The 18,862-nt window shown below is 40.8% G+C and overlaps 1 protein-coding gene across 1 annotated transcript; it reads right to left on the reverse strand.

Annotated features, from left to right (window-relative positions):
- Positions 1-986: 986 nt before the first annotated feature.
- LOC101616154 (UDP-glucuronosyltransferase 2B1-like) lies at positions 987-18,737 on the reverse strand. The gene is made up of 6 exons (XM_045130186.1): positions 18,009-18,737; positions 13,791-13,939; positions 9,452-9,583; positions 7,507-7,594; positions 5,141-5,360; positions 987-1,772 (listed from the first exon to the last, which is right to left on the reverse strand). The coding sequence occupies exons 1-6, from the start codon at positions 18,730-18,732 to the stop codon at positions 1,493-1,495; spliced, it is 1,593 nt and encodes a 530-aa protein (XP_044986121.1). The 5' UTR covers positions 18,733-18,737; the 3' UTR covers positions 987-1,492.
- Positions 18,738-18,862: the final 125 nt, after the last annotated feature.

Consider the following 18,862-nt stretch of genomic DNA (forward strand, 5'->3'; position numbering starts at 1 on the left):
TGGGGGTCAGAAGGCCTCACTTAGTCCCTGGGATAGCAGAAACGGGGAACCATGCCTCAGGGTTTTCCTGCGCTCTCTGTGGCTCTTACAGTCTTTCGAGGCCCTAGTCTACAGTGCTCCCTGGGCCACGGCAGGCCTGTTGGCAGTGATTCCGTGTTGAGTCTCTGAAGCCTTAAGATCTCTGCTTTGATGGGTTTTGACTGACCACTGTGTCTGTCACCATGACCCTGGAACAGGTTGTCGGTATTCATGACATCACTTCCACTGCAATTTCTCCTGGGTCCTGGCAGATGTGGTAGAGGAGGCATGTCTCATGGTGGGCAGTTAGGTATCTCTTGTCTTATTGATGTACCTTTGTTCTTTCCCATTGTTTCTATCATCTGTATAATAGAACTGTTTCTCCAACCAAGAGTGAGAGCAGCTTGGATTGTAGTTGGTATGTAAACTTATTTGAAATACTTTTTTGCTGTTCAAGCCCTCTCTTTTCCATAGAGCAGTGGGGGCTTCTCTCTGATGTCTGAGTTCTCTGGCCATGGGATTCTGACTTGGTTTCCGGTACCAGGTGTGAGTTCTCTCTCATTGACAGGACCTCATGTCCAATCGGAGAACAGTTGGTTACCTGAAGAAGCTGTGTACCTCTATTGGACAAGTGTGTACTTCTTGTCCAGCTGGTTGATTTTGTAGTCTGCAGGTATAATTCCATTTGAATAGAAGTAATGAGTAGGACTTATTTGCTTTGGAGTGCATTATTTAGAAAGCATTATTTTTCAATGAAGTATAATACATGATTCTTTATAAATGGCCTCAATTTGAAAATTTTTTCAACTGTTGTTTTTCCCTTAAAATTCTGATATCTTTAGACAATATTTAAGCACAAATATTTAGATGAAAATGCAGTATTTTTAATTGGTTTATTTTATTTATTTATTTGAGAGAGAGAGAATGGGCACATCAGGGCCTCCAACAACTGCAAATGAACTCCAGATATATGCTCCCCCTTGAGCACCTGGCTTACATGGGACCTGGGGAGTCAAACCAGGGTCCTTAAGTTTCACAGACAAGAGCCTTAACTGCTCAGTCATTTCCCCAGCCCCCGTATTTGTTTTAACAAATTAATACCATGTGTTTATTAACTGGCTTTGAGGTGTGAACAGAACTCTGCAACTGCTAATAGACATGGTACGCAAAATTCAAAGCCAATACCAAAGTTTACAGATAAAGGCAAGGCCATTTCAAGCTTGAAAATTCACTCATGGAAGATTACCTTTTTCTACATCCTGATTCCCATGTTTATTCATTGTCCCTTTTGCAAATTTCTCACACACAAAGATTCAAAGCAGATCAACCCTTGACACAGTAAGTTTCTGTTGAAAGAGGAACCAGAAAACTTGTCTTGCTCCAGAAGGAACAAAATCTGGAAACTCCACCTCTTCCTGCTGGAGAACACCTGGCAGAGAGGCTTATCAGGACTTCCGCTTCCAGATTCCACACACTACGCCCTTTTCTCCTTCTTTCCAGTTTTCACAAACTTCCCACAACAGAGCAGACAACACTTAGTGATGACAAATACCACAGACAGCACACAGGCCAGCAGGAAGCCGAGCACATCCAGCGAGTGGTACTGGAACCAGGAGAGGTCATGCAGGGCTGGGCGGAGGTGCTTGGCCCCCTTGTGGCGCATGACAAACTCGATCCAGAAGACGGCGCGGTCCAGGGGCTTCACCGGCTGGTCGTGGTGGATTCTGGATAACCTCATGGCGTTCTCCTTGTAGCTGATGGGGAAACATATACACACTGATATTACAGAGAAGTTGATCTGCCATAAAATATTTGGAAACAGCCCTTCAAGTTGCTAAAAGTAACTGACATATATGTGCCACACTGTGCTGTATATTTTGCGGGGAAGAAGTGGAGGGCAAGTTGAGACAGGTTCTTATTTAGTCCAGGCTGGCCTTGAACTTACTTTGTAGCTGAGATGTCCTTTGGACAACTGAACTTCCTGCTTCTACCTCCTGAGTGCTGGGATTAGAGGCATGCACCACCATGCTCCAGAGTTCAACTATAAGTGCTATCATTTTGCTTTCATCCCCAGACAATGATTGGTTGCTAGTTATATTTTTCTGGTTGAGCAGTATTTTTCAATATGTAATAGAAATGTTGAGAGAAAAATAAACATATTTCATCAGAAGAAAAGGCAATGAATGAATTATATCTGATAAGTGAAACAGGAATAGACTTCAGAATGATTACTTCAAGCTGTTAACCAGGAATTGGATCATGGTAGATGATACATCTACTCTCGAGGCTATTTCCACTCGTCTTTTATCTGTTTGCTATCTGCCACCTAGTGGCCAACTTAGTCCAATTATGAATCTACCTTACTCAAAATTCCACCTGACTGCTCATCACAATCAAAAACAAATATTGAGAGATCTTGCTGAATCTGGAAGGAAGCCAGTTCCCAGATGGTTAGCCCACGTAGTTCTCGAAAGCGCTACATGAGCTGCTGGGGGGAAATTGTCAACACCGTGAGCAAGCAGGGGACACTGCTGTATGAAAGCAGCCAGCTGACACGATGCACGTGCCTGCGCAATGGTGGCACCCGGCCCAGGTGGGTAAGCGATCGCTCTTTGGTTGGCTGTGAGATCCACTCAGTGGCTGCAACTGGAAACCAAGTCAGAATCTTATGGAGACCAAGACTATGGACTCCAATGAGAAACGCCTACTAATCTTTGTCCAAATATGAGGCTACACCCATCAAAATTTCTCTAAATTAACAATGCTTATTCCTTTTAACCTATCCTGATCTCATTCTCCATTGGAGAGTTATTTTTCTTTTTCAAAAAGCAGCAAAAACTGAGGATGACCAAAATCTGTCAACAAGGCAAGGATAGCTGACTCCCTGGCAGGAGATGAATTGCCCCTCACACAGCAGCCAGGGCCCAGGTGAAACCACAGAGGAATTGGCAAGATAAGCAAGAGCGCTGCTTCCTGGGCCAGGGTGATGGAGACAAACACTGGGGATACTCAGAACACACCAAAGCCAAAATCCAGAAGCTAGCCGGGCATGGTGGCGCACGCCTTTAATCCCAGCACTCGGGAGGCAGAGGTAGGAGGATCGCCGTGAGTTCAAGGCCACCCTGAGATGAGTTAATTCCAGGTCAGCCTGGACCAGAGTGAGACCCTACCTCGAAAAACCAAAAAAATAAAAAACAAAAACAAAATCCAGAAGCTGCTGAGAGCTCAACACTAAGGTGGATTTAAAGCACGGCCACCATGGCTCAGGGAAGTTTGCAGAAGAAGGGGTGGAAAGAATGTAAGAGCCACAGGGTGGGAGGCAATATCCAGAGGCATGGCCACCCCCACAATGACTGACTGCTGCTCTCACAGCTCCTAACCCACAACTCCACGGTGAACACCAGCAGTACCACTAACGATGGCCCTCAGTGCAGTGGGGACAGGGAGGAGAGAATTGATGGCACCTACATATGAGGTGGCCATAGAATGTTTCTAGTTAATAAAGAAAAAAGTCCGTTCTTGGACTAGACCACTCCACATGGCGAAACCTAGCAGCCTCTTCCCATGTCCCCTGGCTCTATACTTCCTGCCCAGGTGTGTCTTCCACTCACCAGTGCTATCCCTTTTAGAACTTTCATACCTTCAATTATCTTCGTCACATCTCTAGGACATTTTCCCTTGGGCTACTGTAATTATCTCTTGAATCACAATTTGCAGGTATTAACTCAAGTTTTCCCACATCAGAGGTACGATTTATTGGCAACATTGGCATCAAAGCCCTAGATGTTGAGCATAATAACCTCAATGCCCTGTGAAATTTACTCTTATGTGATAAAATATACTACAATTATAGAATTCTATGAATGTGAAAAATATAAAAAACATACCATATATAACAGAACTTTCTAACTTAAATAGAAATGTTTTATAATTTATGTGATACATATCACAGCTCCATTGGCCAATGCTATTAATGATATGTTTCATGGCCCCAAACTCATGTAAAGCCACATGCATAAAGTGACACATGTATCTGCAGTACGTTTGCAGTGACAAGATTCATTCTTTTTTTTTTAAATTTTTTATATTTTTTTGGTTTTTCAAGGTAGGGTTTCACTCTAGCTCAGGCTGACCTGGAATTCACTATGGAGTCTCAGGGTGGCTTCAAACTCATGGAGATCCTCCTACCTCTGCCTCCCAAGTGCTGGGATTAAAGGCGTGCGCCACCACGCCCGGCAAGATTCATTCTTTATCTCTCTCTCTCTTTCTCTCTTTCTCTCTCTCTCTCTCTCTCTCTCTCTCTCTCTCTCTCTCTCTCTCTTTCTCTCTTTCTCTCTCTCTGCCTGCCAACAACTAAATGTATACATTTTAAAAAATAAATTAAATTAGAATCTGTCAAAATGGTAGAAGCAACAAAATACATTTTGAACAAATGTTTTATAGTTTCAGAAACTATAGATAAAATTGACACAATTTTGTCATTAATCTTCCAGTTTGTAGTTCGTTTCTTATGTGGGTTCTATAATATTTAAAAATAAGCTGACCACTTGGCAACTTCCAGCTGTGGGTGAGTTTTTCCTGTGGCTGGACGTTGGCTTCCTCAGCCAGACTCAGGCAGGCCCCTAGCCCTTACTCTGCACACAGGCTCTTTACGCCCTCCAACACCCCACACGGCATGAGCTCCTTGAATTTTCTTTTCTTTTTTTTCTTTACACAGCTCATCCAGGCCCTCCACATGGGATCTCTAGCCACATGTGGGCCTTTCTTTGGCTCTGTACTTCTCCCTCAATAAATATAATAATTTAATAAAAAACAAATAAACAAAATATATAAAATAATATAATATACATTACATAGCAAGGACACATGCACGCATATATATGGCAATTACATTTATATATTATGTCAAAATTATTTGTATGTGTGGAAACTTTTCTACTGATTACCCATTTGATCCATGAGTTTAATAATGACTTTATTGTTGTAAATGAGCACATATTTGAGACAGAGAATCGCTTAAATTCTTTCAAAATTAATCAACTTATGAAAGGAAATAACTCACCCCCACTGGAGATGAGAAGCCTTCTATAAATAGCACTGGTAAATAAGTAGTAATACTCACGACGGGTCATTCAGGACTGTCCTCAGGGCAGAGAGGAGATCAGCACTGGATATTGTGTTGAAGTCCACTCTAACTGCTGCTCCCTTGGAAATCATGTGAGCAATGTTATCAGGCTGATCCGCAAACAGAGGAATGCCGACCACTGGGATGCCATGATAGATTGCCTCATAGAGACCATTGGTGCCACCGTGAGCTATAAAAGCTTTTGTTTTGGGATGACCTACAATGGGGAGAATTCCATAAGTAATATTAATTACAAATATTAGACATGGATACAATATGAAACTCTAAAAAGAGGCAGTATTCAATAGATTATTATTAGAGTCATGAAATCACTTTAGAATTACAGAGCAAGAAGCTCTTGAGCACAATGGAGAGGTAAATGAAGAAACTGCCTGTAGGGCTGGAGAGATGGCTTAGCAGTTAAGGCACTTGCCTGCAAAGCCAAAGGACCTAGGTTCAATGCCCCAGTACCCATGTAAGCCAGATGCACATGGTGGCACATGTATCTGGAGTTCATTTGTGCATCTATTCTCTCTCTCCCCACCCCCCCTTCTTCCTCTCTTTCTCTCAAATAAATAAATAAAAATAAAAATATTTTTTAAAAAGAAGCTGCCTGCAAAAGTGGGTATGTGACTCAAAACCTTTAAAAATGAACAGAAGATTTGCAGAAGAGAATGTGAATAAGAAGATTTGGGGTAAAACATGCAGAATACACCCATAAATGTAGTTTACATCCACAATGAGCTATTGATCAGAGACCTACTAGATCTTCTAAAACAAACAAGACAGGCTTCTGTAAGAGCACTTAATTACCCACCAGAGGTTAATGGTAAAACCCTATGGCTGAAGACACCATATGCAGTCAGCAAGGACCATGGTGAGACCTGGTTGGAAACAGGAGGAGAGCCAGTCCCCAGACAATTAGCCCATCTCATGCTGGAAGGTGCTACATGAGCTACCAAAGGAAGTGGCCAACATCTGCCCAAGCAACTCAAAGTCTCAGTGACTCAGAAGCAAACAACCTGACATGATGCTCACCCAAGTGCAATAGTGGCACACAGCCACGGAAGGTAACCAACTGCTCTTGGATTGGCTAACAGATCAGCTCATTGGAAAGGAAACCATATCTGGAACTGGGAAACAAGTCAGAATCCTACCCAGGTTATGATTCTGCTTTGTATTGTCAAGCTCCCACTAACCTTGGGCTATAAGAGGGTCTGCACCCTTTTAATTCTCTCTAAATTAATAATGGTTATCCCATTTAACCAGTGCTGACTTCATTCTCTGTTGGGAGAGTCTGCTTTTCTTTTTCAGATGGGAACTGGAGCTGAGGAGATAAACAACCCCAGCTGAAACCACAGAGGAATTGGGGAAATGAGCAAGAGTGATGCTTTCTTGGTGAATCTGATATCAGCACAAGGGTGAAGGAGACAGACACTAAGGACACTCAACACCCACCAAAGCAGAGACCAGAGGCTCCTAAGTGCCCATCACTGTAGTAGACTTAAAATGCTCCCAGCATGGCTTAGGGAATTTTGCAGAAGAGGGGGCAGAAAGATTGTTAGAGCCACAGTTTGGGAGATTTTGCACAGAGACATTGCATCTCTCCCCCCATTGTGCACAACCCACAAACCCGATGGGGTTGACCTGCATCCCCATGGAGGAAGGCCTCTTCAGAAAAGGGGAGGTGAAGAGGGAAAGGATGGTACCAACGTATGTTGTTTACATACTAAATGTGTTCATATCTAATAAAATATAATAAAAAAGAATACACCCATAAAATGTCAATATGAGCAAATTAGTAAGTGAGAACATTTTTTAAGAAACACTGAAATCACTGAATTTAATATCATTAGTTTGTTCTTCTCTGTTTCTTGTTTATGAAAATGAATATAAATACTTTTGCTTTATTTGAGTATTTATGTAACAATTGTTCACTAAACTTGCTTCCTTTTGCACACATGTTCTGATTACATGTCTCTTTGCTATCACTACATTATCTTTTTTGTTTTTTTGGTGTGTGCATACGAGAGAGAAGAAAGAGCAGACACAAGTGAGCACGGGCACCTGTGTGCTGAATCTCTTATGTAGAGGTCAGAGGACCACTTGAGAGTCAGCCTTGCCCTCTCCCTGTTTGAGCCTTGGTTTCTCATTGCTCACCTCTGTGTTTGCCAGGCCAGCTGGCCCAAGAACTTCTGAGAGATTCTTCTGTCCCCACACACTTTCCCTTTCCCTTTCCCACAAAGAAAGACTGCAAAACCAGACCCTTGAATTAGAACATGACTGTCTATGGGCTTCTGGGATGTGAAACATCCTGTAATCCACCTTCCTACTCCCACACTCTTCACTCTCCTGAGCTTTACCAAGAAGGTCGTTCTGGGGGATCCACTTGTAGAGCCGAGTATTGGAGCCCAAGGTGTCTGGCTTCTTGCCATCAAATCTCCATATAACCTGTTACATACAGAACATATCTTATTCTAAAATTTAAATTTTAAAGTTTTACAGTGTTTTAATTTCACAGAAATTAAGAGCTCATCCATTACACATCATTTTTTTCATTTTTCTTTTATTTGTTATTAGAATAATAATTATTATTAGATTTGGTTTTTTGAGGTAGGGTTTCATTCCAGCACAGGCTGACCTGGAATTCACTATGTAGTCTCAGGGTGGACTGGAACTCACAGCGACCCTCCTACCTCTGCCTCCCAAATGCTGGGATTAAAGGTGTGCCCCACCAAACCTGGCTTATTACACATCTTTCACATGGCAGATAAGAAAATACAGGTAGGCCAGCTGTGGTGGTGCATACCTTTAATCCTAGCACTCGGGAGGCAGAGGTAGGAGGGTCGCTGTGAGTTCCAGGCCACCCTGGGACTACATAGTGTATTATAGGTCAACTTGGATTAGAGTGAGACCCTTTCTTGAAAAGAAAAAGAAAGATAGAAACTACAGGTAGTAGATCACAAGTAATATGAAAGTCATTGAAATATTGAAATAAATATAATAATTCCATTTTCTGTACATACGTTTATAATCACTCAATCATGAAGTTTTGTCATAGTAATTTACAAAACTGTGATGATTAATGACAAATTCAAGTATTTATATAGTTTGTACACAGCCAATATAATTCTGGTAGGAGAAATGTAGCCAATTTACTATTTATGAAAAAATAGATGTATTTTAACTAGGAAGTACATTTATTTGGTTTTAGGGAAAATTTTTCAGGTTTACCTCCAAGAAAATTACTATAGGAAGTTTTTATCTAATTCCATAGATTTACCATTATTGTGGTAAAGAAATGAACTATTGGCAATTTTTAATAATAAAGCTGTTGAGAAAAAAATGACCAAAAGTGTGGTATTAAGGGGTATTTTGGTCTTTAGAGGCAGGGTCTCTCTGTAGTTCAGCCTGACCTGGAATTCACTATGCAGTTTCGGGGTGCCTTGGACTCATGATGATCCTCCTATCTCTGCCTCCCGAGTGCTGGATTAAATGAGCATGCCACAGTGCTGGGCTGAGTTTTGCTTAATTATTAGCACTCTAATGATGACATTGATGTGATTATGGTTTATAATCTCACAGAGGAGGTTATTACCTCCACAGAACTGCACAATATGAAGGCCATCAACAATATTATTTAGAGGACAGGAGGACACAAAAGAATGACACATCAGAACAGGACTTTTTCCTCCATGAAATAGGGGTAGGAAAGCTGAGGAAAAAAGAGGAGAATATGAACAAGTTATAATATGTTCATGTATTAAATGTCTCAATTAATTGTCTTAACCTTCTGAAACATTTTCCTGAATTGGCCAATCTAAAATAAAGATGAATGCGCATACAGGGATTACAGGAGATGAATAAAATGTACATAGCGTTACAGGGCTTTGAGCACCTGCTTAACTTCATCTCCTCTTCCCATTGTCATCCAGCACTGAGTTGCTTTCTGATGATGTCTGTGATCAGTACAGTTGCCTCTGAAGTTTGCAAACAACTGGAAGTTACAGTAAGGCAAAAATTGATGGTTGTTGTATATTTTTCTCAAATACCACCTCAGTGCCAATATTTTAGTGTGCCTACAAAGTAAAATATTTCTAATAAAAATATGAATAAAACTTGGTTTCAGTCAAAACTCACATTTTATGGCCTGCCATATTTACATGGATATTATTAAGGGTGATTCATGAGATGAAGAAAAGATGTCATAACATTTCACTTTTAAACCAGACATTTCCTGCACTAAATCCTTACAAAATCTAGAAGAATGACTGCAGACCTGTGTACCTAGTGGACACCTTATCTCACCTTCTGTGGAATCTGTGCCAGGGCTGATGCGATCAAATTGGCCTTTTCTTCTGTCAGGGTACTGACCATAGACCCCAGAGAAAATACCACAATGCCATCCTCTCCAGAACTCTGCACAAAGTCCTCCATTTCCTGTGAGTAAGAATTTATTCCATCACAAAGCAACGCCAGTTCAGCAAACACTAAAGGAGGGGTCCAGCCCTAAGGTATGGTGGTGGATTTGCAATGCCAGTGTAAAGATGCAAAGCACCCAGGGTTCCTGAAGTGTGTTTGTTGGTGGTATGGCTTTTTTCTCTCTGTGCTTCATCCTGTAAGAGCAGGCTACTTCTTCTGCCATTATGGAAATTCCCCTGGATATGTAAGAGTCAAATAAATATATATCCCTTCCTCCATGCCTGGTCTGGAGGTTCATCTCAGCAACCTAAAGCTGTTTGCTATAGAAATTAGTACCAGGACTGGGGTGAGATGAATCTGACCATGTAGTTGTGGGTCTTATAGAACTTTTTTGTGGTTTTGCAAAGTAGGGTCTCACTGTAGCCCAGGCTGACCTGGAATTCATTATGTTGTCTCAGGATAGCCTTAAACTCATGGCAATCCTCCTACCTCTGGCTCTGGAGTGCTGGGATTAAAGGTGTGCACCACTACCCCCGGCCTTATGGAACTTTTGATTTTTAGGAATGGGCACAGACTTGGTGCTTGCAACTGAAGATGCCTTCTGGAACAATAAACCATGTATTATGGACTATTATTGTGAGAATTTGAAAATGCTAATATAGAGAATTAAACTTGAAGGCTTGGCTTATGAACTTTCTAAGGGGAAGGAAAGGCTGCAGAGGACTTTGTTAGAATTGGGCTGCTGGCATAAGGGCTGGCTGCATTCTGCTGCCCAGACCTAGAGAGTTTAAACAAGGTTAAATTTGTAATGGACTTATATGCTTGGCTAAATATATTGAACTGGAGATTTAAGATTTTAAGTTAGAAAAACCTTAAGCAAGATAAAATTACAGCCACAGAGACTACTTTTCGGTTACTATAGCTGCTATTGTCAAACACATTAGCAGTCTTTCTTTTGTTGTTGTTGTTGTTTATTGGTTTTTCAAGGTAGGGTCTTATTGTAGCCTAGGCTGACCTGGTATTAGTCTCAGGGACATTAGCAATCTTAAGGAAGATGGCCCAACTGCTTTACATTACAACAATGAAGAGGATTCCTGAGAAACGACTATGATAGAAATGCAAACTCTTTTGGAAAGAGTTGACAAGAGTAGGAACCTACTCTTCCTTCAAGGTTATGATTTATTTATTTATTTATCAACAATTTATAAATAGGACAACATAACATTAAAAGCTTCTGAAAGACAAAAGTGGGAAAAAAAACAATCCAAATAGTGAGACAGCCTATAGAATAGGAACCACTAGGCATCTGATAAGAACTGACCTTCAGAAAAACAAAAGGATGTAAAATGCAAACATAAAGGAACAAGTGATCTAATCAAAAACAGTGAGATGAGGGCTGGAGAGATGGCTTAGCGGTTAAGCGCTTGCCTATGAAGCCTAAGGACCCTGGTTTGAGGCTCGGTTCCCCAGGTCCAACGTTAGCCAGATGCACAAGGGGGCGCACGCGTCTGGAGTTCGTTTGCAGAGGCTGGAAGCCCTGGCGCGCCCATTCTTTCTCTCCCCCTCTATCTGTCTTTCTCTCTGTGTCTGTCGCTCTCAAATAAATAAATAAAAAATTAAAAAAAAAAAACAGTGAGAAGAAAGTTGGGTTTGGTGGTACACCTTTAATCCCAACACTAGGGAGGCAGATGTAGGAGGATTGCTATGAGTTCAAGATGAGTCTGAGATAGTGAGAACAGACCTCAAAAATACAAACAAACAAAACAGAGTCGGGCTGAGCATGGTGGTGCACGCTTTTAATCTCAGCACTCAGAAATCAGAGGTAGGAGGATAGCTGTGAGTTCGAGGCCACCCTCAGAGTACATAGTGAATTCCAGGTCAGGCTGAGCTAGAGCAAGACTCTACCTCAGAAAACAAACAAACAAAAAAATACCAGAGTTGGGCTGAAGAGAGGGCTTAGCAGTTAAAGCACTTGCCAGTGAAGCCTAAAGACCCATGTATGGTCTCTCTCCATATCCCATGTAAGCCAGACACACAAAGGTGAGGCAAACAAAAGGTTGCACATACTCACTATAGGTGGAGCAAGCATCTGGAGTTCAATTTCAGTAGCTGATGTCCTGGCCACACCACTTCTCCCTTTTCTTTCTCTCTCTCTTTCTCCCCCTCTTTCTCTCTCTCTCTCTCTCTCTCTCTCTGTCTTGCTCTTGCTGCCTCTAAAAATTTTAAAAACAGTCAAATGATCTCAGCAGATATTTCTAGAAAAAAAAAAATTAACACCTGGACAAACAAGAAACATGGCCAGGCCACAAAACCTCACAGTCTACCCCCAGTGACTTCAGTCCTCTAGAAAGTCTCCACATCCTAAATGTTCCCTAACCTTCTAAAACAGCACCACCAGCTGGGAACCAAGTGTTTAAACACATGACTCTGGGGGATGTTTTATACAAAAACCACAACAGCCAGTCTGAGAACACTCAAGGGTCAAGCAGACCTTGTCTCACAAAATAAAAGCTGACCTGCATCCCCAATGAGAAGGGTCCTTTTGGAAAGGGGCAGGGATGAGGGAAAGATGGTACCAACACGTGTTGTTTACATACTAAGTATGTCCATAACTAATAAAAATAAATTTTAAAAAATTCAGGCTTACTAATCTGCAGGCAGAATGAAAAACACAAGCATTTCAATAGTTAATTGAACAATATATAAAATAAATACTGTATGTAACATGCCCAAAAAAATAAGATAAAATAAAAACAAAAGGCTAGCCAATGAAACAAAGAAATTGAGATTCTACTGCTCTAGTCAGGATGGCTGTTGTCAAAATACCAAACAATAAATATTCCCAAGGAAGGAAAAGGATCCCTTACACATTATTAACAAAAGTGGAGAACAGTACAGGCAGTGTGGAAAACATGAGAGTAGGTCCTCAAAAATGCTAAAAAGTGGGCTGGAGAGATGGCTTAGCGGTTAAGCGCTTGCCTGTGAAGCCTAAGGACCCCGGTTCTAGGCTCGGTTCCCCAGGTCCCATGTTAGCCAGATGCACAAGGGGGTGCACGCGTCTGGAGTTCGTTTGCAGTGGCTGGTAGCCCTGGCGTGCCCATTGTCTGTCTGTCTCTCTCTCTCTCTCTCTCTCTCTCTCTCTCTCTGCCTCCTTCTCTGTCTGTTGCTCTCAAATAAATAAATAAAAAAAAAAATGCTAAAAAGTGAATTGCCATGTTACCTAGATGATGCACCTCAGGGCATGTATTTGAAAGAAATAACATCTGCATGCAGGAGAGATACCTGTGGAGTAGGATTTATTGCAACACACTGTTCACAACAGCAATGTACAAAAACAGTCTAGGTGCCCATCGACTGACGGTTGGATATAAAATATGGTCTATGTACACAGTAGGATATTTATCAACTCATAGAGAATTATATCACTTGCAAGAAATGACTGAGATTAGAGGGCATTATGATAAGCAACAGGATCCTGAAACAGAAATATAAGTGTTACATGTTTTCTTTTATATGAGGGAACTAACTCCAGACCAAAACAAATCAGTGAAGTAGAATGATTGAAGGGGAAGGGGCCAGAGGGAGTATTGAGGGGCAGAACAGTAGAAAACAGAGGAGAATGGACGTGATCAAAGTGTGGTGTGTAATCTAATGTCACAAGAAGCACATTAATGTGACTATTAATGTGTTACTGAAAGTGACACTAATAATGACAAAAACGATGCTTGCTTTCTGCTTATCTCCTAAAAGTATGATGTTATTTTGGAATGTATTAGATTATTTTACTACTTCAAGTGAAATAACATTATATGAGTTGACAGAATTCTATTCTGATTGTAATTTAAAGGCTGTATTCAGAAAGCAATGGTAGGAACTGGAATATGTACAGGATATGTTTTCTCTTGTAAGTCTCTGAAGGAACCTTTATTTTGAGAAACATGTTACCTGATGGAGGATGACTGAGGTGTCCCAAAGCATTGTATTTGGTAGGCATCTAATTCATAGTTTTAGAATGAATGAATGATTCTTTTTATGAATTGCATAACAGAGGCCCTAATATAATTGACCATATCCTAAAAGGATCCAAGAGAGCCTAATTTTTTTTTTCTTGACAGTATTAAATGCAGAGACTTGTTGAGGCATGAAGATATATGATTATACATCTGGCAGAACACTTTATCCCACTTTTTAGATGATTTTTTGAAGCAAACAAGAATAGGGCTACCTTCGGCAGAGGTTTGGCAGGTTTGCAGTGGAGTCCTCCAACAAAGTGAACATTGGGTAAGAGTGGACGAGGAAATTCCAAATCCCAGTACATCCGAATGAGCCATATGTCTGCTTTACTCATTGTCTCAAATAATGTCGTGGGTCTTCCTGTATGAAGAAAGAAAGAAAATTGCAAGACAGTGACAGGATTATGTCTGAAATGCTGCATGTGATTTCCAGAAATGAGTTGTTGTAGACATGATATTAAAAGGTTTTACAAAGCTGGACATGATGGTGCATGCCTTTAATCCTAGCACTTGGGAGGCTGAGGTAGGATGATGGCTGTGAGTTCAAGGCCAGCCTGAGACTATATTGTGAATTCCAGGTGAGCTTGGGCTAGAGGGAGACCCTACCTCAAAAAGAAAAACAAACAAAAAAAAAAAAAAACAGGGCTGAAGTGATGGCTTAGTGGTTAAGACATTTGCCTGCAAGCCAAAGGACCCAGGTTTGATTCCCCAAGACCCATGTTAGCCAGGTGCACAAGGGGGCACAAGTGTTTGGAATTTGTTTGCAGTGGCTGGAGGCCCTGGCGCACCCATTCTCTCTCTTCCTCTTTCTCTGTCAAATAAATAAAAATTAAAAAATAAAACCCCAAAATCTTTTTTACACTATTATCAAATGACAGATCATCTAAACAGAAAATATACAGAGAAATAATGGAACTAAATGACACCAGAGGTAAAATGGACTTAGTAGACATACACAGAACCTTCCATCACTCTACTAAATACAAAGTCTTCTCAGTAGCTCATGAAACCTCTAAACTACACCAAATTTTTAGAACACAAAGCAAGCCTCCACAAATTTAAGAAAATTGAAATAACTCCTTGTATTATACCCAATGATGATGCTATAAAGCTAGAGACTAACAAGAAAAAAATAACAAAAGAAACATTCAAACTTTTGGAGATTGTTCCAGGAATACCTCATTGAAGAAATCAAGAAGGAAATCAAAAGATTTCTGTATCTGAATGAGAATGAAAACAAAAACAACTGACACCAAATCTCGTGAGACACAATGAAGATGGTTCTAAGAGGGAAGTTTATAGCTCTGAATGCTTACATACTAAACTAGAGAATTCCCAAATAAATAACTTATCCATCTTAAGGCATTGGAAACACAAGAACAATTCAAACCCCAAAGTACCAGTCAGAAAAAAAAAAAAAAAAAAACCTTCAAGATCACTGAGATCAGTGAAATAGAAATAGACATAGAAAAACAGTTTTTTAATATTTTGTTTTTACTTATTTATCTAAGAGAGAGAAAAAGGGAGAGAAAGAGAGAGAGAGAAAATGGGTGTGACAGGGCCTCCAGCCACTGCAAACTTCAGATGCATGTACAACCTTGTGCATCTGGCTTATGTGGGTCCTGGGGAATTGAACTGAGCTCCTTTGGCTTTGAAGGCAAATGCTTTAACCACTAAGCTATATCTCCAGCCCAAGAAAATAATTTTTAATTGATAAAACTAAGCACTGGTTCTTTGAAAAATTAAATATTGCTGAAACCCAAGGAAAAGTAACTAAAACAAAGAGATCCTAATCAACAAGATGAGAGATGAAAAGGGGGTTATTGCAACAGATAACATTAAAATTGGGAGACTCTACAGGGCACATTTCAAAAACAGTGGCAGATATAAAGCACAGTGGTAGGGAATTCAGTCATGCCTTATGCTGAGAAGGAAGTCGGAAACCTGTGGCTCTGAAGGTCTTAGGCCCCAGAGGGAGGCCTCCACTGTTAATTGGCTAAAATGAGAGGTAATTCCTGTCAGAGTCTTCTAAGTGGCTATGTTTATCCCCTTTGGTCCATACAGCTATCATTCTTGGCTAGAAAAATCTGCTTCTTACAGAATGGAGACCAGTGACAATGGTCAGAAAAGAGAGCCAACTGTCTGGCGCAAGAGCGGTTACCTCTATCACACCTTCCAGAGCGCAGGGAAAGTGGACTAAATATGAGCGCTGTTCTCACAGCCAGCCAAGGAGTCTTTTCTAGGGAAAAGGCAGTAGACACTGAAGAGACTCTGATCTCATCCAAGCAGAAGCTTTGAGAAGGCTGCCAAAAAGCCCAACACTAAAGGACACCTAACATGCTCTTCAATGCCCAGGCAATATTGCAGAAAATGGGAAAAAAGATGTAATAGCCACAGAGTGGGCATTGCCTCCACCATAGAGACTGACTGGTGCATTCATGAACCCACAATGAACACAGATAACTCCACTGAGGATGCCTCCAGGGGAAGGGGGAAAATACAATTTTAGCTTGCCAAAATATGACCCACAGGCTGGAGGGATGGCTTTGTGCCTAAGGCATTTGCCTGCAAAGCCAAAGGACCCAGATTCAATCCCCCAGATCCCATGTTAGCCAGATGCACAAGAGGACACCAGCATCTGGAGTTTGTCTGCAGTGGCTGGAGGCCCTGGCATCCTCTCTCTCTCTCTCCCCCTCTTTCTCTGTCAAATAAATAAATAAAGTAAAGTAAAATATTTTTTAAATATAAAAAATATATGACCCATTTGCAATATGGCCATATTTTAAAGATCTGAACAAAAAATTGTATTTAAAAATTGCTACACTTTAAGCCAGGCGTGGTGGCACACGCCTTTAATCCCAGCACTTGGAAGGCAGAGGTAGGAGGATTGCTGTGAGTTCAAGGCCACCCTGAGACTACAGAGTGAATTCCAGGTCAGCCTGGGCTAGAGTGAAACCCTACCTTGGAAAACCAAAAAAAAAAAAAAAAAATTGCTACACTTTGATTGTGGATATAAATACACATTTCCATTATGTCATCCATTGAATCACATTGTCTCAAATTGACAAAAGTAATCCCTATGAATTTAGAAACTACTTGAGCTCTAGAATGAATATTACTGTGCATACAGAAATAATTTTCACAGAGTAGTCAATATTATTTCTATAATATAGTAATTCCCTTGCTCTTTGATTCTTCAAATGAATTATGACTTTTTAGAGCATATGATTGAATTCCTTGTAACTACTATTGTCCCTGGCCCCTAATCAAAGATTGACAATTGTGATGGTTTGATTGGGTGTCCCCAATTGACTTAGGAGTTTTAATAAAGCTTGTGATTTGTATCTCCAGCCTCCTGTGGTGTCACTGTTGGTGTATCATGGGGTCCAGCCCAGCTGGAGGGATGGAATTGGAAAATCCAGACACAATCACTAGTTCTTTAAATCCCCAACTTTCTGGCTGCAGGAGGTATCACTGTGAGCAGATCCTGGGGTCCAGCGCTAAGGTGTTGGTTACTGGGGTGGAACTGAATTCCAGCCCGAGATTCGCAAAGTGCTTGAGCTCTGCCTGCGGTTCCTGAAGGGTGCCTGCTTGTGGTGCTGGCAGTGGTGCTGCCTCTACGTGGGTCTCTGAAAGTGAGCCAACTTCTCCTGCCTTTGTGGAGCTTCCCTTGGATCTGTCAGATTCAATAATTCCCTGCCTCCCAGAAGCTGTGTGTGGTTGGATGTTCATCCCAGCAACAGAAAGCTGACTGCTACCCTGGGTAATATATTTGAAAGTCACAACTGGACATTATAAATTATTAAAGTACAAATGTCATATCATATTTGATGTAAACTGTATTTTAAAATGAAACTAATGAAGTGTATGTCCATTCCTCAGCAAGATTTATGCATTAAAACTCATGATATATAAGTATTAATCTAAACTATGCATGAATATGTATGAATCTGGAAGTATAAGACAATTAAATTCAGTTTTCTGTGTCTGCTAAAGAGATGCTATTTTATAATTGTGAAACTTTTCAAGGTATTATGGATAAATATTTTAATTTCTAAGAGAACAAATTAATAAACCAAAGAATATAATTTTCCCAATGCTGTATATATAGATATGGTAGTTATTAGGTATAAGATCTTAATGTACTTATCTACAATAGTTAACAAATTTTATTAAAGGAAGTATTTTACTCAAGATGAACAGAAAGTATTATTGAGGATTGAGAATTGTTCAGAGAACCCTCTATGGCTCACTCAGTTTCAGGATTATTTCCTGGAGTGTTCTGACCACACACCCAGTGTTACACAATTCTTGGAGTTTACTTGACCTCCTTCTACTTTCACTGTACACTTCACAAGTGACTTCCTGTCACTCACACACACCCAAAGACACAGGAGGTTGTGTCTCACAGTGCTGATGACACAGCTTACCCAGGACTTCACTGTAAAACTGATTCCACTTCTTCTCATTCACTGTTTGGAAGCAAAAGTCAAAATACAGAACATAAATCATGTTCTTCACCCGCTCCATGAATGTCATCTGATGACTCAATTCTGACAGAACAACAGGGACGTAGGACGGAGGGAATGGAAGGCCCGCGCTGTACTTTTCATACGTGTACCCAGGAGTGAAGCGCAGCGTGTACACTAAGGATGTGTTAAGGAGCTCGGCCAGCAGCTCACCACAGGGACTAATGGCATCTGCGAGAACCACATCAAACTTAGATGCTCGTAGCTTTGCCATGAGACTCTTGTTCAAAACCGCATCTCTGCAGAAATCCTGGATCATATCAGAAGATTGCATGAATGCCTCTTGTATATCTGAATGGAATGTCCAAAGTGATATGTCTTGAACATTATGTGTCCATTGGCTAATCCAATTTGAAAAAAATTTTTCCAAACTCTCTTTAGTCATAGATGTAGAGAAACTCTCAAACTTAATAGCAGATGATTGGCTGGGATCGATGAGAATGGAAGCTGAAGACACCAGAACCGTCACCTCATGACCTCGCAAGACAAGTTCATCCAGGATTGTCTTCATATTAATCCAATGGCTGTATTCCATGGGCCACACCAGCACTTTCCCACAAGTTCCCAACCTAAACAAGGACATCAACTGTATCCACAGGATGACTGATGTCCACTTCACAGACATCTTGCTGCAGGGGAAGCTCTCTTAACATTGTTTCCTCTGTAATCTTTTTTGCTTATATGCCAAGAAGTTAATATACAACTTTTATAAGAAGGCAAAAAGAAGTTAATATACAACTTTTATAAGAAGGCAA

Source organism: Jaculus jaculus, chromosome 11 (assembly GCF_020740685.1).
Source record: "Jaculus jaculus isolate mJacJac1 chromosome 11, mJacJac1.mat.Y.cur, whole genome shotgun sequence".
NCBI classification, from domain to species: Eukaryota; Metazoa; Chordata; class Mammalia; order Rodentia; family Dipodidae; genus Jaculus; species Jaculus jaculus.